This window comes from Chamaea fasciata, unplaced genomic scaffold (assembly GCF_029207755.1).
Source record: "Chamaea fasciata isolate MVZ Bird 193981 ecotype frontalis unplaced genomic scaffold, bChaFas1.0.hap1 SCAF_3, whole genome shotgun sequence".
NCBI classification, from domain to species: Eukaryota; Metazoa; Chordata; class Aves; order Passeriformes; family Sylviidae; genus Chamaea; species Chamaea fasciata.
The window spans coordinates 95,107,942-95,128,931 of NW_027094088.1; the positions used below are offsets into that span (position 1 = coordinate 95,107,942).

Sequence of the window (20,990 nt, forward strand, 5' to 3'; positions counted from 1 at the left end):
AGTCTTGGTTACTTGCATATATTTTTTGGATAAGAGAAATTTTGGTCAGGTAATATTGAAGCACAAATAAAGAATCTATGCAACAAACTATAATATGATATGATAAATAGCTCACAATGAGGCTCATACATTGGTTATCAGATGTAATGAGCAGAAACCAGTGTGAAATGGAAAGCTGAAAAGAGCATCACATCCTATCTCAGTGAGACAGGCACTTCCCAAGAAGCAGGGATTTTCTATATTCTACTGTCTCTTCCCAGAACTGGCAACTATTTTGGTGCCAAGCAATTTCTGGATAAAACTGAGTAATGACAGTACATTTCCAGAACTTATTTTTTTCCCCCTTTCACAAGCTGAATACTTGTTTGTGCTTCCTTTGGCCACGAAATACCATATTCCCTCTTGCATATTGGCAGAGCTTCCAGAGAATGTCTTGGCACACTGCTGTCTGCAAAGAACCAGCACACACAAAATACTCAATTTGCAGAACATCAGCTCCTCCACTTGGTTATACAAGGCAGATTTCAAGGACAGGCAAGAATGAATATTTTATCAGCAGCTTCAAGAAGCAGCACTGAAATTCTACTTGGTTCCATAGTGCCATTTAGCCACTTGCTTGCCACTTGCTACTTTTCCTCAGCTGATGATAAGCACTGAAAGTCTACACTGATGTTTTCAGTGTTATCAAAACTGTCTGATTTTGAACAATACATACTGATCAATTCAATGTTCCTCCAAAAACATGCACTAGAAATAAATCTTTTAGATGTTCAGTCACTCAGTTACCCATTTTTGGTCATCTTTTGTAGCAACTTGCTGAGGACAGCAGTGATGAGTAGCTCCCTTCAATAGCCTGGGATACTGAATTCCTGATTGAGGTAGTCAATACTCACTCCTGTAATAGTGACAGCCAAAATAGTCCTGGCTTGCTCTAGCCAATCCTTAACTTGGGCAGCAGGATGCCCTGGTAGCGTGTACCTATGCCTCAATAAGGGGTGGGGAAAGACAGTTCAGCAAACTTTTTAACAGTCTCTCCCACATGCTTCTCAAGCCTCCCGCCCCAAAGGATGAGAAGATTATTTCAATCACCCTTTCTCAATGAACAGTTCTTCAAGGAAAGGCTTTTTTTGTTTGTTTGTTTATTTTAAATACAGCAGTCTCTTCCTTTCCTTTAATGTTACAATTTAACTGTCTCTTTTTTGCTCAGTTTGCTACTACCATATGTACAGTAACAGCTTTTTACCCTACTCAAAGAACTGAAAAAAAATCTGGGACAACTTACAGGGTATTTGATGCACATTACAGTTTTGGGAAAGCAAGGGAATGTTGTTCTTTTGAAGCAAAAGAACTTATCTGTGAAATTTTAGAGATTTAGCAGTGTATATTTTAAGAAGACTCAAACATTACTACCCTCTGATAGGCTGTCCAGTTGTTATTTCCTGTAATTTGCCCCTTATTCCTAAGTTTGACACAATAAAAGTGGCAAATGGAGAGCAGACTTAGAGATCTAAAGCTGATTGTCAGCATACTAGTGCCTTCCTTACGCCTCCTAAATTGGAAAATACTGGCAGGTAAATGGCAGCATCGTGATCAGGATAGGCAGCAGTTTCCTTGGGACATCTGGCAATTTTGCCATATCTTACCTAAAATTTCAAAGTCAAAAACTTCTTTTTGTAGTTGGTTGACTCTGGCTGAATTCCAGGCAGCCACCAAAGCTGCTCTCTCATTCCCCTTTGCAATTGGACAGGGGAGAGATAATAGAACAAAGAGTTCATGGGTTGAGAGACTGGGAGAGATCACTCACCAGTGTCACAGGCAAAACAGACGCCAATTAGACCTACTAAATTTATTAACAACACAATCAGAGCAGGATAACGAAAAGTAAAATAAGACCTTAAAAACACCTTCCCCTGACTCCTTCCTCTTCCCAGCTCTACCTCCTCCCCCACAGTTGTGCAGGGAAATGGGAATGGGGATTATGGTCAGTTTATCATCCATTATTTCTCCTCTATCCACAGGTCTGCAGGTCCCTGCCAGGACCCTGCTCCAGCACAGGCTTCCCATTGGGTCACAGTCTCCTCTTAGGCATCCACCTGCTCTGGTGTGGGTCTCCTCCATGGGCTGCAGCTGGATCTCTGCATCCCTGTGGCTCTCCATGGGCTGCAGGGGCAGAGCTGCCTCACTACAGGCTGCACTATGGGCTGCAAGGGAATCTCAGCTCTGGTGCCTGAAGCACCTCCTCCCCCTCCTTCTGCACTGACTTTGGTGTCTGCAGAGCTGTTCCTCTCATGTTCTCACTCAGCTCTTGTCTAGCCACAATTATAACTGCACAATCACTTTTTTTTTTTTTTTTTTTTCTTAACTCTGTTATCCCATAGGTGTTACCAGCATTTCTAAGTGCCCCAGCCTAGGCCAGGGGCACATCCATTCTGGAGCTGTGTGGCATTGGCTCTGCTGGACACGGAGGAAGCTTCTGGCAGCTGCTCACAGAAGCCACCCTTGCAGCCCCTCCACTACCAAAGCTTGGCCATGCAAACTCAATATACTTTTAAAAGTATTCTTTGCTTCCCCATATCTTTGATGTCTTCCCACAAAGCAAAGTTTTGGCAGAGCACTTATTTTGGTAGTAAAATATTAGGTGTAATGAAAAAGTTTTACAAAAGGCCTGCTTCCTGATTAATACAGGAAATATTAATATCTAAAAACTAAAATGGCATCTGCAAAGTTTGTATTAAGACAACAAATTGACTTCTACAGTTTTGTGAAGGTTTTTGTACAGACAGAGCTATGTTTTAATGTCTGCATACCTACATTTCCTGGAAAACCAAATTAATATTCTTTCATCCACTTCTCTGGAAAAAGTCTTTATCCTTGACATCTTAGTAAAATAAATTATTTATTGTTTTAGCGCTAATAGTCTTCTGTTTTCATTCTCTAAGCCAAGTATCATCTGTGTGTGTGTTCTTGTTTGTACAAATGCAAAGCATGTCTATGAAAACAGAAGGAAATAAAGACAGGTCTGTAGTACAATACCTTCCAGATTCAGCAGTTTGCATCTGTTTTCATGCATGCTGATTTTATTTAAATATTTTGCACAATTTTCAATTTTCCCCTTGTGAGCCAAGTCAGATCTGAATGAAACTTCTTGGCAATTATCTAATGTAACACCCCAAAGCAATGAGTTTGGCTTGAAGTCAACTTATTGAAAACATTCCACATTGTTTTGAACCGTCATCTCTTTGCATGATTACTTTCTTGATATTTAATTGGTTTTTATGAAATTTTCAAATAATTGCCTTATTTCAAATTATAGGATTTAATGTAATCCAAAAAAACAAAAACTGTCATCACTAAAATAGTTATGTGAGTTCTTGCTTCCATTTGTTTTATTTTCGAAATGGCAAATCAGAAGATTTTACAAGATCAGAGATGCAGTAAAACTGAAAAAGTACAAAACGAAGAAAGGGAAAAATGCACATATGCTTTCAACTAGTAATAAACTGGATAAGATAGTAACTCCTAAAGAAGCTTATGGGTTTTCTTAAGCTATTAAACTTGAAACCCCTTGAAATAAAGAATTAGATGAGGCTATCACAAATTGCCTTAGCTCAACTTAAGTAAAAAATATTTGATTTACTTTTTCCTAATCTTTCCCCAAATTATATCTACCCACTTACATTCAGTACAGCAATACCATAGGAAAATATAATTCAGTGAAGGGCACTTTTTAATTCCAAAAATAAATTAACATTAATAGTTCCTTGGATGCCTGATTCTATCCAGTCTCTGACGAATTCCAGAAATCATTTACGTAATTGCCAGTGTGAAGATACACCACTCAGGAAGTTTTATATTATGTACAAGGTTTAATTATATCAACTGATAAGGATTTTTAAGTTTAAAAAGCACAGCTTGTAGGTAAAGATAAACATTTTAGAAAGTAAATTCTATTTTACTTACCTGTGTCAATAATTTCCCATATGTATTCCCTGTACATTATCATACAGCTATGCCACTTATTTTATATTTACACGAACTTGCATCTCCACTTTTTAATCCCCACTTATTCACCGTATTTATGAAGAAGAACCATGAGTAGAAATACTGGATAAGCATTAACAAGTTTGCGGTCACAGGAAAACTATTTTCCATACTAGCAAATACCCGCCAGGACTGCTGCTGTTATTTGCTGGTTCCTGGCAATTCCCATGGAGCCTGGAGCAGCACACCTCAAAAGCGAGTGCAGCTCATCTGTGTGGTTTTGCTTTCTTTGATTGTCTTTAGTCTGAAGCAAGACTCACACCTCTCATGGCATCTGCATGCACCTAAGTTTAGATGGTCATGCAAGGCAGTGGCCCAGTCTTATCTCTTCCAGCATTTCACACTCTGGTTCATTGTCACACACTTTTCTACAGGCACTGAGTGAGATAAAAGCCTTTTTGTGCACAGGACGGATTGGGGCAGATTGGCTTGAGTACAAACTCCAGCTCTTTAGCATAATGTCATCAACTCCTTGCTGCATGTCATACTCCACACTTCTGTGCATGGTAAAGAAAACAACTCAGGCACAGGTGGAGGGCCCTGAGCAGCACTGGAGAGCAAATGAAATTCCATAATCCCACAGAGCAAACTGCCCTCTCATCCACCCCTCCCCATCTTCTCCAGAGCTCTGGTATGTGTGAAGGTCAAAGAGTAGACAGGGATGATGTCAGGTATTTTTTGACCAGGGAAACCTGGGAAAAGAGAAATTCATTCTAGGGTAAAATATAGCAGCGACAACCAGTATTTTGTATGGATTTACCTCCAACGAAAAGATGATGCATGTTTCTTTCCTGCTTTAAGCATGCACTTTAGCAGGGGGAAGAAACCCCAGCTCTAAAAGTAACTTTATAAAAGGTCTAGCCAACTCCAGTCATACTTTGTTATCTATTTGTGCATGACAAAGGTAGAGGTGTCAAAAGAGAACAGAGATGTCTTTTCACATTACATTTAGGTAAGAAAACAGAAAAGTATCTGCACAAACCACATACTTTTATATCAACTGATGGGAAAAATTAAAAGCTTTCCCTTCTCTCTCCTCAATAATAGAAATACGTGTCTACTAATAAAGTAGTATGTTAAGGATCAGGAACTTCTTTGCCTTAGGATCAGCTTCAACATTGCTACCACAGGACTGCAAGAAGATCCCCAAAACTGATAGCCTGGGCCACGGCCCATGGTCAGGAATTGGATGGAAGCTAAAGATCCACAGAAGAGCAAAATCTCATGACAATGTTTAGGACTGGGGACTCTTCCTGACCAAGTGCTACAGAATACCGAGGGTTCCAAGCATATTCGAGGGTTAAACTACCCCAGAATTTTGGTTCAGAGATAAGAGAGAGAGGCCCGCGTGAGGCTGCCGCTTATGACCCAACACGAGGCGCAGCTGCCCGCTACGGGCGCGGACACGGCGAGGGGGGTTGCGCTCGGAGCGGCACAACCCCACCACGTCGGCCACCTTTCCCCAGCAGCGGCCCCTTGCCCCAGCGGAGGGCGCGGGAGGCCGGAGCCCCCGTCCGCCTTTGCCCCGCGGGGCGGCGCGGGCGGCTCGAGCGGAGCCATGCGGTGTCGGGGAGGAGCGCGGCGGCGCTCGCAGGAGCACCCACAGCTGGGCCGTCGGGATGCGGCCGCGAAGGGGAGGGGAGCGGCGGCACCTTCCCCCGGCGAAGAGCCAAGTTAAATAGCCAGCGCCGCGCTGCCGCCTTCCTCTCCCCTCCCGGCTTCGAGCCCTCGGCGAACGCCCCCCATCCCGCCCCGCCCCGCCCGGGCCGCGGGCGGCGAAGGGCAGCGCGGAGCCAGCCTGCCCCGCGGAGCCGGGACGCCGGCGCTGCCGGGAGGGGCGGGCGCTTGGGAGTCGGTGTCGGAGGCGCCGCGTCCCGCCGAGCCGCCCGTCTGAGAGGACTACGCCAGCTGCATGGGAGGAGATGAGCGTGGCGGGGAAGCAGCCTTCTCCAGCACCGCTCGAGCGGCCCGGCAGCCTCCTCGTCCCCACCTGGGCAAGTACCACTCCCCCTCAGCCCGTCCCGGTGCCAACTCCCACGGCGGGGCGGGGGTGAGGAGGGTCCCGCCGGCGGCGCTGCCCGGAGGGAGGGAGGGAGGCGCCTGCGTGAGGGACCGCAAGCGGGGCGGCGCGGGCTCGGGCTGCCGGCGGGGCTTCGCAGGGACGGGGCGGCGGCAGCCGCGGCTCCCGGGGCGGGACGGGCGCTGTCCCGCCTGCCTCCCGCAGCCGGGCGGCACCGGGGCCCGAGCGCGGCCGGGCGGGACGTGTCCCGGTTGATTCTGGTCGCCGTGACAGGCTGCAGCTTGAGGGTCGAGTTTCCGGGGGACCGCGTTGTATCACTGTTTGAAACCCAGCTGCAAGCCTGGGATGATTAAAAAAAAAAAAAAAAAAAAAAAAAAGTCACCTACTTGGCTGTATTTAGCACCTCGTGCAGTTTGAGGAGAAGCCCGTGAGGGAGTTAGAAAATAACTTGCTACTTCACGGCAGCGTATTTGGCAAATCATTCATGAATGATGCCCTCTGACGGCAGTTCTCTGTCCTGGTTTATATAAAATGTAGTAGGTCTGCCCTGCGGACCTTTTAAAACCATTACAGACTGTGGTTTAACGTGCCGCTCTTTTTGGCATGTAAAGTTGTTTTGTTGAAGCGTCATCGCAATAGTTTTCAATCACCAGCTAAAAAATAATTTATTGTATTGTTATAAAATATGTACCGGTGTTAAAATAAATAAACTTCTTTTTTTTTTTGGTTTTTTTTTTGTTTGTTGTTTTTTTTTTTTATTATTTTTATTTTTTTTGTTCTGTCTTTCGAGCTGTTTCGGTGACCACAGCCTTGCAATTTTTGAAATAAAAACTGTGTTTATCTTCCTGGTGTTTTATCCAGAGTGTTGTTTAGAAGGTGCCTCAGCTGCATGAAAGCTGACTTAGAGACACGTTCTCCCTCACTGTGAATTTGTAACTGCTTCAAGCTTCTGTAATCATAAAAATGAAAGTAATATTTGGAAATTCAAGTGTAGAAGAAAACGGTAAAGGATACCTGACATCATAATCATGTGTGACAACTGCACATAAATATGTGGAAACAAACTGTTGTCTGAGAAGCTTTCACAGCCTGTATTTGCATGTATCTTTCGACTATGTGTGAGAAGATGCATAAATTTAACCTTTGGGCTTTTAGAATTTGTGTAATTCAAAAAGAAATAATGGAATTAAGCCTACTGTGGAATCCTCTGTGTCTTAAAGTTGTTTCACAGTTTTTAACTTGTAAGACCAGTTCAGGAACTGCAAAAATAATCTGTGCAGCAATTATCTAAAATATTAACAGCTGAGTAGGTTGTATGGCAGTTCAGGATATTTCAGCTTTAAAGGTGAGGGATAATCACTATCATTAGGTGAGATTTATGACTGGTATTCTTGTAGTTGTGTCAAATGTGTATGTTTAAGACCAATAGGACACGTCATTTCTGCTGTTACTCATGGGACTTCTGCCTGGGACCAAACTAGACACTTTATGAATGGTGAACTGACCTTTTGGACAAGAGCAATGGGAACTAAAGGCATGTGACTACACAATGCCCAATTTACCTTGACCCTGAATGTGAAATTGGGCTATGAATCTAAGGCTTTGGCAAGCTGTCTGTTTCTAACAGACAAATTTAGCCTCATTTTCCTGGCTCTTTCAAATAAAGGTATGTGATTGAAAGAAGGAATGAATATATAGTCTTAGTAAAAAAAACATTTAGACTCAAGTTCAGCAGGGACATGTTATGGCAGGTATTTATTTAGGTGAGTTCATAATTGCTTGGCTCCCCAGATATGCCACATCCTAAACTTCTGAAGAAAATTATGCTCAAAATGTATTGAAAAATAAGAACTTGATTTATAATTCACAGTGTGACAAGTACTTGACTTGCATCTTCTTAAGTAATTTAACAGTATTGGAATCTAGATCTGTTTACCTTGTTAAAAGAAAAATGTGTATTTTAATACCTGTGTATTGACCATGTGCACATTTTTCTCAGAGACAAGATATAATAATAGTAGTTAGTGTTTACTAAATATTGCTTGCTGAGTCAAATTAATTGTTTGGGATTCTGGTAGCTAGACAATATTAATATTAAAAGATAGATGGGTTGCCTTTGTGGGTTTTTTTCTCTTCAGAAGGATAACAGTTAAATGCTACTCCCTGGAAAATAACTTGGCATACTTTTAATTTAAAGACAGTGCTAGATTTGAAATACAACAGTAATTTGTTTTGCATGCATGTATTCTTAACATTAATTCTCTTTTAAGAATGTTTCCCACCGTGTCTCTCTAAACTTCTTGAAGTGCAATTGTTTACATTCAGTTCTACAGAACTGAAGTTTCAGTCAGACCTTGTCTCTAATGTTTTGCCTGTCTCAGTGTAATTCCTGACACCTGCTTCATTCAGTATCAGACATGGATTTTTACTCATCTGATTTCAAAAACCAGTATATGTTTCCTCTATCTGTAGTGAACTTTATGTTCTAATTTCTCGTACAATCCTTTCCCCCTTTGCCTTTGGATATACTCAAGGGGTCATATCTCTTAGTAATTGTTACTATGTTAGAGTGCTTGTGCCATGTTCTTACATGGATTTTATGGTCTCATTGATCTTGTGTGCCTTAGTTACTGTGGTTTTCATTGTGTTGCTAGAAGCTTGGAAGGGAATGATAATGTAACAGGCACTTGTGTTGTTGATACACCACGATTTGAGATGAAGAAATAAATGTACAGTTCATTGCTATAGATAAATAAACCTTTTTTTTTTTTTTAAATTAGGGACTCTTCTCTTAAATTCATGCATATTATATGTAGTAGATCCAGTTTTTTATTAACTTCCATACACAATCAGAAAAAGAGTGATAGGTAGATGGTTTCTTTTTGCAGCAGAAACCCAAAGAAAAAAAAAAATCAGCAACATGAAACTTCTTTGGATAGCACTCTTCTCTGCAGTTACCCAAACTGTGTACTCAATAGCAAGGGCAAGTGCAGCAAAGGCAGGTCTTCTGTTCCTTTCCTCCCCTCGGTTTTCACAGTGTGATTTAGGCACTTGCTTAGAAATGCTGGTATAAATATCTACCTGTTTTTTTGGAAAGAGGTCCTGGGGCATTGATGTTTCCTCGGCGTTTGGTACCCACCAATACTGAAGCTTCCTGAAAGTGAACACTAGGTGTCATGTTATCACAAGCATCGGTGTCTTGTCTTCTCCCTAACTTTTCAGGGTCAAGTCAATTTGACGTTTTTGTGAAACAGATGGCCACCATTACATTCCACACCAGTATTTTAGTACGTTTGGTATCCATTCAGTCATACAGTATGGGACTGTCAGAAGCTTCAATTTTCCTGTGATTTTTATGAGAAGTCAGTACTGAGGTGGCATGGATTTCAAGATTATTTCCAAGATCTGTCTATGCCACAATACAAATCAATAGGATGTAGTTGCTAATTGAAGCTTTTTCTCCCAGATACTATTTTCTATTAAAATTCCTTGCCTTTTAAAAGCTGGTATCAGAAACTTTTTCTGTAAAGTGAACAGAATTTTTCTTCTGATTGGGAGATAGAAAACAGAGGGTGGAGGTCCATGACAGGGAGAAAGTGTCCATGGACTCTGTTGTGTGAAGCCTGATAATTACTTTCGAGTAAAAAAAAAAAAAGAAAAAATTTGTCTTCCCACTTTTTGGAGTTGTTTTTCCCCGCTAAAAAATCTGTGAAATTAATAGTTTTGAGATCCTATTAAAGAATTTTACCAAACAGTTACTAAATATCAGAGTGATCAAATGTTTCATTTTTCTTCACTTGGCTTCCTTGTTTTCACAAACCAAATTTGAATATGGCTTTTACCTGTATGCATCTCCATGAAAACACTTATCAAAGTGGTAAAAAAAACCCTCAAACATTTTCAAGCTTATGGCTTTAACATCTTAATGGAAATAAGACTTGTGCCCCTGCCGCTCAAAAAAAGAAGAGCCTTGGTATTCCTTTTACACCTCAGATCTGTGTTTCATATTGTAAGCAGGCTTTTTTTTTTTTTTTCTGATGTTTCAAACATTTTATGAGATGAATATAAATAGAATCATTTTCACTTGAGAGTTCAGAGATTGCTTAGAATAGAAATGGTAGTAGAGCTCAGCAGAAAGGAACAGAGCATGACCGTGTTCTACAAAACTGACACCTAATATTGCTTGTCAGCAGCAACACAATAATGGAGGCAGCAAACACCAATCTGATTCATTCAGGCTGAAAGGGACCTTGGAAGGTCCACAAGCATTACCTTCCCCTGAAAGCAGTGACCAGGTAGAATTCAGATTGAGTTGCTCAGGTCTTTTCCCAGTGTATCTTCAAAACCTCCAAGGATGGAGACTGCTCAACCTCTCTGTAATAGCTTCTCCCTGCTGGGTTGTTTTCCTGGTGAATGGGGGTGTGCTGTTAGCTCCTCCCTCAAAGCCCCTACTTCCTTAGGATCAATCAGGCCCAGCTTACTCGGCCACTTCTCCCAGGGGAAGTGCTTCAGCCCCTGGACCATTTCAGTGGGCTTTGATGGGACTTGCTCTCATTTGTCAGAGTGATTCTTGTGTTGCAGGGTGCAAACCTGGGTGCAGTGTACTTCGTGGCAAGTAAAGCGAAATGATTACATGGATTGCTTTCTGTTGTGGCTAATGCTATCAGCCTTTGTGGCTGGCTTCATCCACTGGTGACTCCTGCCCATCAGGACAGAAGGACCCCTAGTTCTTTTCATATACTCTTCCCCACACCTCACACATACCTACCTGCCCCACTCTCCCCTGCCACGTCTCAGGGAGAAATCTGAAGTTTTTAAAAAGCAGATGACCAGTTTAAGTGCCTCTTCTAGTCCTCCTTTAGTTGAGAGTGAATGCAGAACTCCAGGGGAATTAGCAGATTATTGCACTTGCTTTTTGTTATGCTCCTTGATATTTTTTGGGTTTTTTTGCCACTAAAAGCAAGAAAAGGCTCTTGCTGACTTTCACCTGAAGTTAAGATTCATTTACTGTAAGAACTGCATGTTAAACTTGTTGGTACAATTTGATGGACTTACTCATCCTTCACATTACAGATGAAACTGACAGTTAAACCCAACTGAGTCCCACGATTGTGTTTCACTACAGACACTCTTTATCAGTAATACTTTTACAGCAGTTATGATCTAAATTTTATTGGTCTGGGTTTTTTGAAAAAGGGAAGCTGATTCTACTGTTTTAAGCTCTTCTCTACCTGCATGTCTGAACTTTCTCTCTGAAGAGCAGCGTGACTCTAGTGAGAGCTGTCATGCTGGAACTCTGCTGCCACTCTTTATTTATGTATATCAACAGGCAGATTTCTGTAATAAGATTTGCAAACTCTCTAAAGGATATAACCTTGAAGAGCTGGAACCCTTTAGCACAATCTAATCAATATTATCTCATTTATCATCTCCTTGTGAAGTTCAGATTGTTATAGTGACAAAATATATTTCTAGTATTTAGAGAAGTTGTGGGCAGAAAAATCATTGGAAAACATCAGGGGTTTTTGTACTGTCTTTTAAAGTGGCATTGTACATGCTTGTCCTGTATGATACTATAAAATCTTTATCCTTATAATGCTTCCCTCCACCATGCCAAACTTGCATGACTGTTTCATGCCTGTTGTTTTGTGATTTTTACCTTTGCAGAGCTTATCTGAGAATTTTAAGTCACCAGATGATTAAAAGCTAAGGAGAAACCTTTTCCCTAAACAGGCAAGTTACGTGTAATGCCATCTGTTGTGCGAAGTGCATCTGGGGTAGCTTTTTCTCATGGGTGCTTAACATCTGTACTGTAAACACAGTGACTTCCAGAGTCTGAGTTGTTGAATTCCATAGCACTTCCTTGATTGAAATCAGTAGTTACAGCAAGATGTAGCAGACAGGCTTAATTGACTTGATGAGGACCACAGAGGCAGTCTTACCCAGGGTTGGAATCAAAACCTTTTGGTGTCAAATCTGTATCATCAGCTTTTGATGATTCTTCTTTGCCGCGAAACAATAGTTTGTTAGTTTTACCTTTTGATGGGAATTTTCTTGTTTATGCCTGGGTTTTGCAGGAGGCCTGACTATAATTGAGAGTTGAAATGGGGCTCAAGAGTAGCTCAGCCTCTGTTTTGTGATGGTCTGTTCTCACACAGTCAGTAAAAAACCAGTGTGTTGGCTGCACTGTGCATGCTGGCAGACAGCATTTCCACAGTGATACAACACTGGTTCTTACTAAATGATGTAAATATCTATCTGTACACCAGGGAAAATGTAAATAGTAACATGGTAAGTTTTAGAATACACTGTGAAGTGGGTGAGCATTATTTTTCCTTTTACCGTTGGGAAGACTGAAGGAAAGAGATTTCAGTTAAGATTTTGAGTTGGTCTTGGGGTTTTCTTTGTAAATTTGGATTGAGGAAATTGTCTTTCAGTACTTTACTTTTTGTGAATACCTGACAAAACTTCTCCATTTATTATGTAGAGAAAGTTTTTCAGAGTTTTCTTTGCATCTCATTTTTTTTTCCCCCCTCACTATATCATGCACTATCCTGTCCCATCCAGTAGTGGATGTAGACTTTGGAGAAATCTCATTCATTTAACTTACTGGCTGTTGTCACTTTTCTAACCAAGGACTAGTATGTTTAGGATTACCATGAACAGGGATACATTATGTAGCTTATATAATGCTAATATGTGACATAAAAACAGAGAAGAACAAAATTACACATTCAAAACAGTGCTAAACGAAATGGGAGATAGTAAGGAATGTTATTTTATTTCCTCTGTAGAAGCTGTGTTTTTCCTCTAGGTATATGTGCAAATAGTAAGTTTATTGGAGGAAAGTGTCAGAAGAATTGATCTCATATGGGATGGGATGAGATCATGCATAGTTGAGACACATGCATGAGACACATGCATATTTGAAAGCTGTTTGTCACAAGTGTTTTGCCATCTTCCTCTCCAGCAAGCCTGTTAAATGAACAGTCAGTGATATATTTTTTATTTGTTTCACTGGCTGCAGCTAAGACATAGATTCTGCAAGGAAATTCATGGGCATATCTTGCCATACAAATCCTATCTTAACAGTATTAAGTCACATTTTTAGAAAGGCTTTAGGAATTACTCATAGATGTCGTTGTGCTAATAAAATCCTAGTGTCTTCTATACCAGTAAAATACTCACTTCAAGCAGGCATTACAATCTTATTTTATGTAATGTGTCTTTTCCTCTCGTACTCAACCTATCCTGCTGTCTTAGGCATTGTAAATGCAGCATTTAGACATTCTTCTGCCACCCTTCACGAGCCCTGATGGAGCAGCAATATAAAGATATGCAGTAATCTGTACTGTGTGCTCATTTCCAGAATACTGTTGCAGCATAATTAAGCATATGTTGCCAGATCAGTCTGGCAGTATTGTTTTGTGATATAGCTATTGCTCTTTATAAAATCTCCTCTTTTTCTAGTTTTGAAAGGGTAGTTATCACTTGCATCATCACACAGTTTTATTCAACTATTTATTGTACTTTTCATTAGGAGATGAATTATTTACTAAGGCATCTGGTGCATCATATGGTGCATATGCTGGGTGTGCTAAACAGAATGCTCTTTTTTGAATAATAAGGCAAAAAATACACTACATAAAAGAATTAGACTTCCTAGTGTGCTTTGAAGAGTAACTTTACTGTTCTAAAATCTCCAAGCCAGTTTTACAGGATTTTGTGATCATTAAAGGAAACTTTGATTCTAGTGGAGCTTGTGTGCATATCTGTATGTGTCTGTATTCATAATATCTGAAAAGTAGAGGGGTAAAAAAGACATTATTCTCTGGCAGAAACTGTATTATACATGGGCTAGCTATATGATACTTCTTCGTAGAATAAATCATGGTAGTACCATTTACAATTTGTAAGGCAAGAAATTATTATTCTTACAATCTGTAGAAATTACATGTCCTCTAAGGTTATCAAACATTAAACAATGACCTTAGTCTGCAGATAACCTGTAGACATTAGATATACTTCAGCCCCCTGTATCTTAACTCTACGCAAACCTCCAATTTCTTTCATATATTTAATACAAACTTCACACTCATTTTACATTAGAAAATTACTGAAATGTACTGTAGATGAAATAATTATCTGACATTAGTTTAAGACTGATTTACCACTTTATGCCATAGTGTCATTTCCATAGTGCCAAGGGAAGGATGGCAGAAACTGTATATGGGCTAATTTATTCAGTGTTTAGAGTTACACATCTTTGCTCTCAATTAAATAAAATTTGGTACAAAATGTTCTACTTATAATGTTTCAGAAGATGAAACTTAAATCTATTTAACATACCTTCCATTACAAAAAATTAGTTTCTTCATTGAAATTAGACATTCAGAATTTTTTACAGCTGTAGGTTTTTTATTAAACAGAACATTAACAAAAGCGTGGCATTGTCACTACTCTGTTTAAACAAGCAAAGTTGGGAATGTAGCAGGATGTGTTGTTCTCAAAGGACTTTGAAACGCAACATGGTCTATTCATAAAACATGCTTAATCCAATAGGAAAGCTGTCTGCTTTAAGCATATTTGGCTTTGAAACAGGTGGATGCTCCTCAAGGTAGATGGTTTGGGAAGATGGCCCAGGAGGAAGGTATGAAGTCTGAGTTGTCAAAATCACAGAATTAACTAGGTTGGAAAAGACCTTTGAGATCTTGGAGGCTGTGACTTACACCACTCTGTCAACTAGACGATGGCACTGAGTGCCACATCAAGTATTTTCTTAAACACCTCCAGGGATTGTGACTCCATTATCTTCCTGGGCAACCCATTCCACTGCCCAATCACCCCTTCTGTGAAGAAATTCCTAATGTCCAATCTAAACCTCCCCGGGTGCAGTTTAAGACTGTGTTCTCTTTAAAATGCTACCACAACAACCTAGTGGTTCAATTTACACTGAAATAGTTTAGGACTGATTAGCATGCATAATCCCAAGGAGCTCTCTGTTATTTATGACAGTCAGATAATATAAATTGTAGCTTGAAGGAATGCTTCGTTCTTCTTACTTTTACTACCTGTAATTGAACCTTTTGAATAAGAAAACAGAAATTAGATTTGTAATTTTTACTGAGGGCAGTCTTGTAGCAGCTGGAACCATCTGTGACTAAATCCTCAAGAATATTCCTTTCAAATGTCAGGAAAGAGGAAAAAATTTGTAATAGTTTACTGACAGTAGGGAAAAAACCCAAGCCAACCACAGCTGACAAGCTGACCTGATGTAGGGATTTTTTATCATCTCTTTAATTTTTAGTTTATTGTGACTAATCATGCTTATGTGCTATTGTGGTTATTTACTTGTCTAATTCTGCACTTCACTAGTGTGCTCTTTCTTCATAATCTTTGCTGTAGAGATAATAAAAATAAATCAGGCTTTTTAATTAGCTGAACGTGTATTCTTGAATGTCCTCCATTTCAGTTAACAAAAAATAGAGTCAAAAAGAGAGGATTTTTTTTTCCTACAACCAGAAACTTTATAAGGTAGTTATAAAAAGAGAATGGATGTGAAAGGGGTGAGTAGGCAGATAAGTGTTGCCTAGACCTTAGGGAGTACTGGGTTGTTTTTAATGGATTATTTGTATTTTGGTGTAATAGAAAAAGTCCATACTTACGTCTCTGCTATCTCTGTTTCTTCTTTTCATCTTTTGGCAGTTTGACAGACTTTTATGAATTTTACTGAACTTAAATCAGTGTCAGTTGGCTGTAGTTTTCTTAGCAAAAAAATGCCTAAATGTAGTAAACCTGCTTGAGCTGACTCTCTAATTCTCATAATACCAGTATCATTTTAATCTGACCAGGGTCAACCTAATTTTAATCTGACCAGGGTCAACCTAATTCTGTTTTGCCAAAACCTCTTGCTTCATCAATTTATGGCATAAAATTAAGACTTAATCTTTTAAAATTTATGAAATTTCCCCTCTATTAGTCCAATATGTGATTCATTGCCAAGTGTCACGAAGAAGTACAGAGAGTGCTTCGTGTATAATTTTAAGCAATTAGTGTTAGTGTTGTCTACTCTGGGAGAAATATAAAAATGTTGTTTTTTGTAAGGCAGACTATTCTACCTTTAAAAAGTTATGGCTTAGCCCAACATATTTAGCAGAACTAAGAAATAAAACTGAAACAAATCCACCAACCTATTACCATAGTGTAAGGCACTGAGGTGTGAGATTAACATAATGACATTCTATAAATTCCTTTTGGATTGAATTGGTAAAAAAGTAGATTGTTTTGTAGAGCATCATTATTTTTCAAGTATTTCTGTGAAACTTTGGCAAATAGAGGCCAACTGAGATAGTATTTTCAATATAAATTGAAAAAGTCTTGTCCTATGGAGAAGGTGTCTTTTCCATTTAAATAAAGTAATTAAAACATTCTCCAAAATGAAAGATGAGGAAACATTCTTTAGGTCTAAGAATACTATTTCTCTGTAACTGACTAGTCTGACTGTAACCTCTGGTTTTATTTATGGTGTTGATGTTTCATTAGGAGGGCTTCTGCCCACAGAGAACAAATTTTGTAACTTATATTTAATTGGATGGACTTAAGGAACAGTCAAAGCAGTATTCTGTTTTCTCCATATATAATCTGCAATAAATACTGAAAAGTATTTTCTTGCTTATATATAATGGAAAATTTTAATCTTGAACATTATTGCACAGAATAAAAGATTAGTTATGGTAGTTTTAAATTGCAGTCTAAACAGTCTTTCATCAGCTTGCTTGATATTTACAGATCAGATATCTTGTGGAACTAATTCATGTTCTTATGTGAAATTTAGGTGCTTTCAATAATGACTACTGCAGATACTTTTTATGACTGTTTCAGTTCATTGGAACGTAACACCTTGCCTTCGTTTTTCAAGATCTAATAGTTTCCAACTTTTCCCCTGTGGTAAAGGGTAACCTATGACTTAAAGGTATAGCCCTGCTTTGGGAATCTGGAAATTTTGTTGGATGTTGAGTAACTGCTGTATAAGCAGAATAATATTCCATTTAAGTAGTGTCCTTCTGTGGGTGGGAATTAACTACTTGTACACTACAGAGGTGCAGTCAGTAAGAGTACATGAGCGTGGCCATGGCAGAATGCCAACCACTAAAATGCATTTGATCATAACTGTTAAAATGTTAGCATTTTCCTTTGCATAGTTTTGTCCTATGCTAGTTAGCAGTCTTCCAGATGGTATCCAAAATGTGATTGGTACTGACCATTCCTGTGGAAGGTGTGATTGTGGTCCATGTCTTCAGAGAGAGCAAAAGCATTTAGATTTAGTCATACAAGTTGTGCCATCTGACCTTCAGGCCCTCAGCTGCCTGCTGTAGCTGCCTGTTTGTCTTTGTACTAACCTGATGTGCTCAGAATTCTTTAAGACTTGCTGACCCTCTTACTCAGGGAAATTTACCACCCATGATCTGAGTAAAGGACTTTTTTTTCAAACACACAAGTATTTAGACCATCTGTGATTTGCAGAATGAAGCATAAAGTGATGGAAAAAAATCCATTCTGAATAGTCTATTTAATCCTAGGACATGTGCATTAATATTTTATTTTGGATAGAGGATGGCTTTGGAAAGCATCAAAATTATATCCTGTGTTGGCAAGTAGCACATCTGAATACAGATAGATCTGTGGAATAAGGCAGAGGGACTTAACAGTCAGTCATCAAACATCAACAGTTTGATTTCAGATTAGCTCTAGCTTGATCTTGTGGAGTGTTAGTCGTTGGTCCGTCTAGGTTTGCCATTGGAGCTCCTCCAGCTCATGTGCTCTAGGCATCAGATGTGCTGTGATGGAGACCATGGTATGAGAAGTAGGAATGACTGGAGGAGACTTGCTTCAAAAATCTGCTTCTAGTGCAAACTAAAATGCTGGTAGGGAAGCATCCAGGCTTTCAGATGGAACTAAATTGTAAGTTGCTTCATAGATGCACCTGATTAACTGCAGACTCCAGTGAGGGTTCAGTCTGTACAACCATGCCATAAAATGTCCAAATTAAAATCTCTTTTTTTCAGTCTTCAGCTATCGGGTGTTCCAGGCCTCTGATTTTTAGGGCAGTCTGTAAAGAACTGCCAGCAGTGAGTGAGGATCAAAACACAGTGTCCTTGCAAGAAGTCCATGGGACCTGATATAGCTGCATACAGGAGTGCTGAGAGCACTGGGTGATGTGCTTGCAAGGCCACTTTTTATCATCTTTTAAAGATCATAGGCTCTAGGGGAAATTCTGGATAAACAGAGAAAGGCATACCTTGCACCAGTCTTAATAACATACCTATAGTTAGATATGGGGAAATACAGGCTGGGCCCTCACAATATTGTGGGGTTGGGTCCTTTTAGAATGTGACACAGATTTCATGAGTGCATAAAAGAGGAGGTGATTATGAACAGTAAGTGTGGACTTTGCAAGGATAGATCATGCATGACCAACCTGGTTGCCTTTTATAACAAAATGATGGAATTTGTGTACAAGGAGAGAGTAGCAGATTGTGTTTACCCATACTTTAGTATGGCTTTTGAAACTGTCTTCTATAGTATTCTTATAGCAAGGATACATTATGATTTGGATAGGTGTCATGAGTTAAATGTCTGGACTCTGGAGGTAGTGGTTGTAGGTCTGCTTGTTGCAGAAGACCCTGCTGTGAGCAGAAGGCTACACTAGACATATCCAGGGGTCCCTGCACTAGATTGTGTCATACCAGGATCTGATGCCTCTCTGTGGTACTTCAAGAAGTGAAACGTAAGTAAGATAAGCTGGATAGAATTACAGAATCAGTATCCACTACTTTCTTTTCAGACGATGTACTAATTAGTATAATAACATTTGAATTTTTTCAGGGAAAAAAAGAGGTTACATTAAAGCTCTTGTTCCTTTGAAGATGCTGAATATAAAATTAATTAAGACGGAAGAAGATCTAATATCTGGTCAAAATATGGGAAAGCCACATGGTAAAATGGCCATGGCACACTGTGTTACTAAGCAACAAGTAGGAATATTATGTTTTCTAACAGGAAGATTTAACTTAATGGATATATAGCAGTGGGATGAAGAAAGCATTTTTAGGAGACTTCTGAAAGCTAATTTTTATGCTTTTGATTTCTTCTTTTGATTTCAGTAAAGTGATATGTATAATGCCTTTCTGCAACAAGTGATTTGTTAAAAGCTTGAAAATTCTAGCACTCAGTAATGGATTTTATTTTCATATCATAGAATGGTTTGGAAGCCTTGCCAGGAGCAGGGCATCCACAACCTCTCTGAGCAAGCTCTCACTACCCTCATAGTGAAGAATTGTTTTCTTAATACCTAATCTAAATCTACCGTTTCACTTGAAGTCCATTTACCCTTGTCTAGTCTTGCTGTCTTGGTTTGAAAGACAGGTGTCTGCTGAAGAAGCCAGGAACCTCCCTTGGAACGGAGAATATGACTCCCATCCCTCTGAATTGCTATAACTTTGAAATTAAGGGGCTTTCAGGCAAAGGTATGGGAAAGAGAATAACAGTTCTTTATTAGTATGTGTAACAAGGCAAGCAAATGTCAACAACAACAGCAGGAACAACAAACAGAACGAGGAACCCAGGAACAGCCCCTCTCTGCTGCCGGCACCTTTCCCTTGGATGCAGTTCCAATCACAGCCGGCAGGGGCGCTGGTGGCTCCCGGCTAGGCAGGACAGGTGCGATGATTCCCCCGCGGCTGCAGGGGGCGCTGTGGCGTGGGTTTCGGACATCTCCATGCTGTCATGGTGGGTGCAGCCGGCAGAAATGGATGGAGCAGGAGCTTTCTTTACAAACCCCTAGGGGCTGCTGATCTCGGTCCCCCCTCTGGATAGCAAAAGGAGCTGTAGCAGGAACCTCGGAAGCGGCAAGCTGGAACATCAGGAACGAGGGAAATCCTGGAGTGGTAGAATAGATGTGTCAGTCTCCGAAGCTGTAGCAGGACCTGGTTCTGGCAGGCAGGGGTGCTTGGCTACAGTGTAGCAAAAAGCCTTGGATCTGTAGCAGAGGCGGGGCAGGGCAGAGGCAGCCTGGCTCCCCAACATGGCAGGAAGAGCCTTCTTTGAAGGGGAGAAGGCTTGGAGTACCAGGGTTTCCCCTGAGGTACCCCAGCAGGTGGTGAAAGTCCCTTTTTAAGTGAGGGTGGGTGTTAATAAGGTCCCAGTTCAGTGGCTTCGCTCTCACAACAAAGAAGCAGGAGAGGGCTGGGCTCTGCTGCCCAGTAAGCAGCAACTCAACCATCCTCCGCTGATGTTGACAGTGAGAGAGGGCAGGGAGCTGCGCCCAGCCCCTTCTCCCAGCCCAAATCTTGTAGTATCTCTGCCCTTCCCAGGAGAATGTCCCTCAGCTAGGATAGTAAAGCCAGCTGCACTCCTCCCCCTTCTATGTGGTTACTTCTTTTGTCTCACTTAAGTACCAGTCGTTGTTGTTTTTTAGCAACAAAAAGGGAGAAAATTCCCTAAGAGAAAGCAACAAATGGAAAAATCCTAAACCCCAACACATGCTAACCCTTGTCAAAAGTCTGACTTTCTTGTTGGATGCTTTTAGGGGGTAGGTTTAGGGCAAGATTTTTTAAGGTTTCCCCAGAGTCTTCTGTGGGGAGCCCCATGCTCCCCTGGACTCACTTTGGCAGGTCCATGTCCTTCTTTGTTGGGCACCCAAGAACTGGATGCAGCACTGCAAGTGGCGTCTCACCAGCAGAATAGAGGGGCAGAATCCCATCCCTTGAGCTGCTGGCCATGCTCCTTTGGATGCAGCCCAGGATTGTTTGAATTTCTGGATTTCTGGGCTGCAAGTACACATGGGTGGATCATGTTGAGCTTCTCTTCAACACCCTCAAGTCTTCTCCTCATGGCTCCTCTGAATACATTCTTCACCCAGCCTATATTT

The 20,990-nt window shown here is 40.5% G+C and overlaps 1 protein-coding gene across 1 annotated transcript in view; it reads left to right on the forward strand.

Moving 5' to 3' along the window:
* Positions 1–5,897: 5,897 nt before the first annotated feature.
* SNTG2 (syntrophin gamma 2) overlaps positions 5,898–20,990 on the forward strand; it is a 219,053-nt gene continuing 203,960 nt past the window's right edge. Inside the window, exon 1 of the mRNA XM_066179844.1 lies at positions 5,898–6,035. Coding sequence (XP_066035941.1) covers positions 5,964–6,035 — 72 coding nt within the window. The 5' untranslated portion in view covers positions 5,898–5,963. The remainder of the gene's footprint in view (positions 6,036–20,990) is intronic.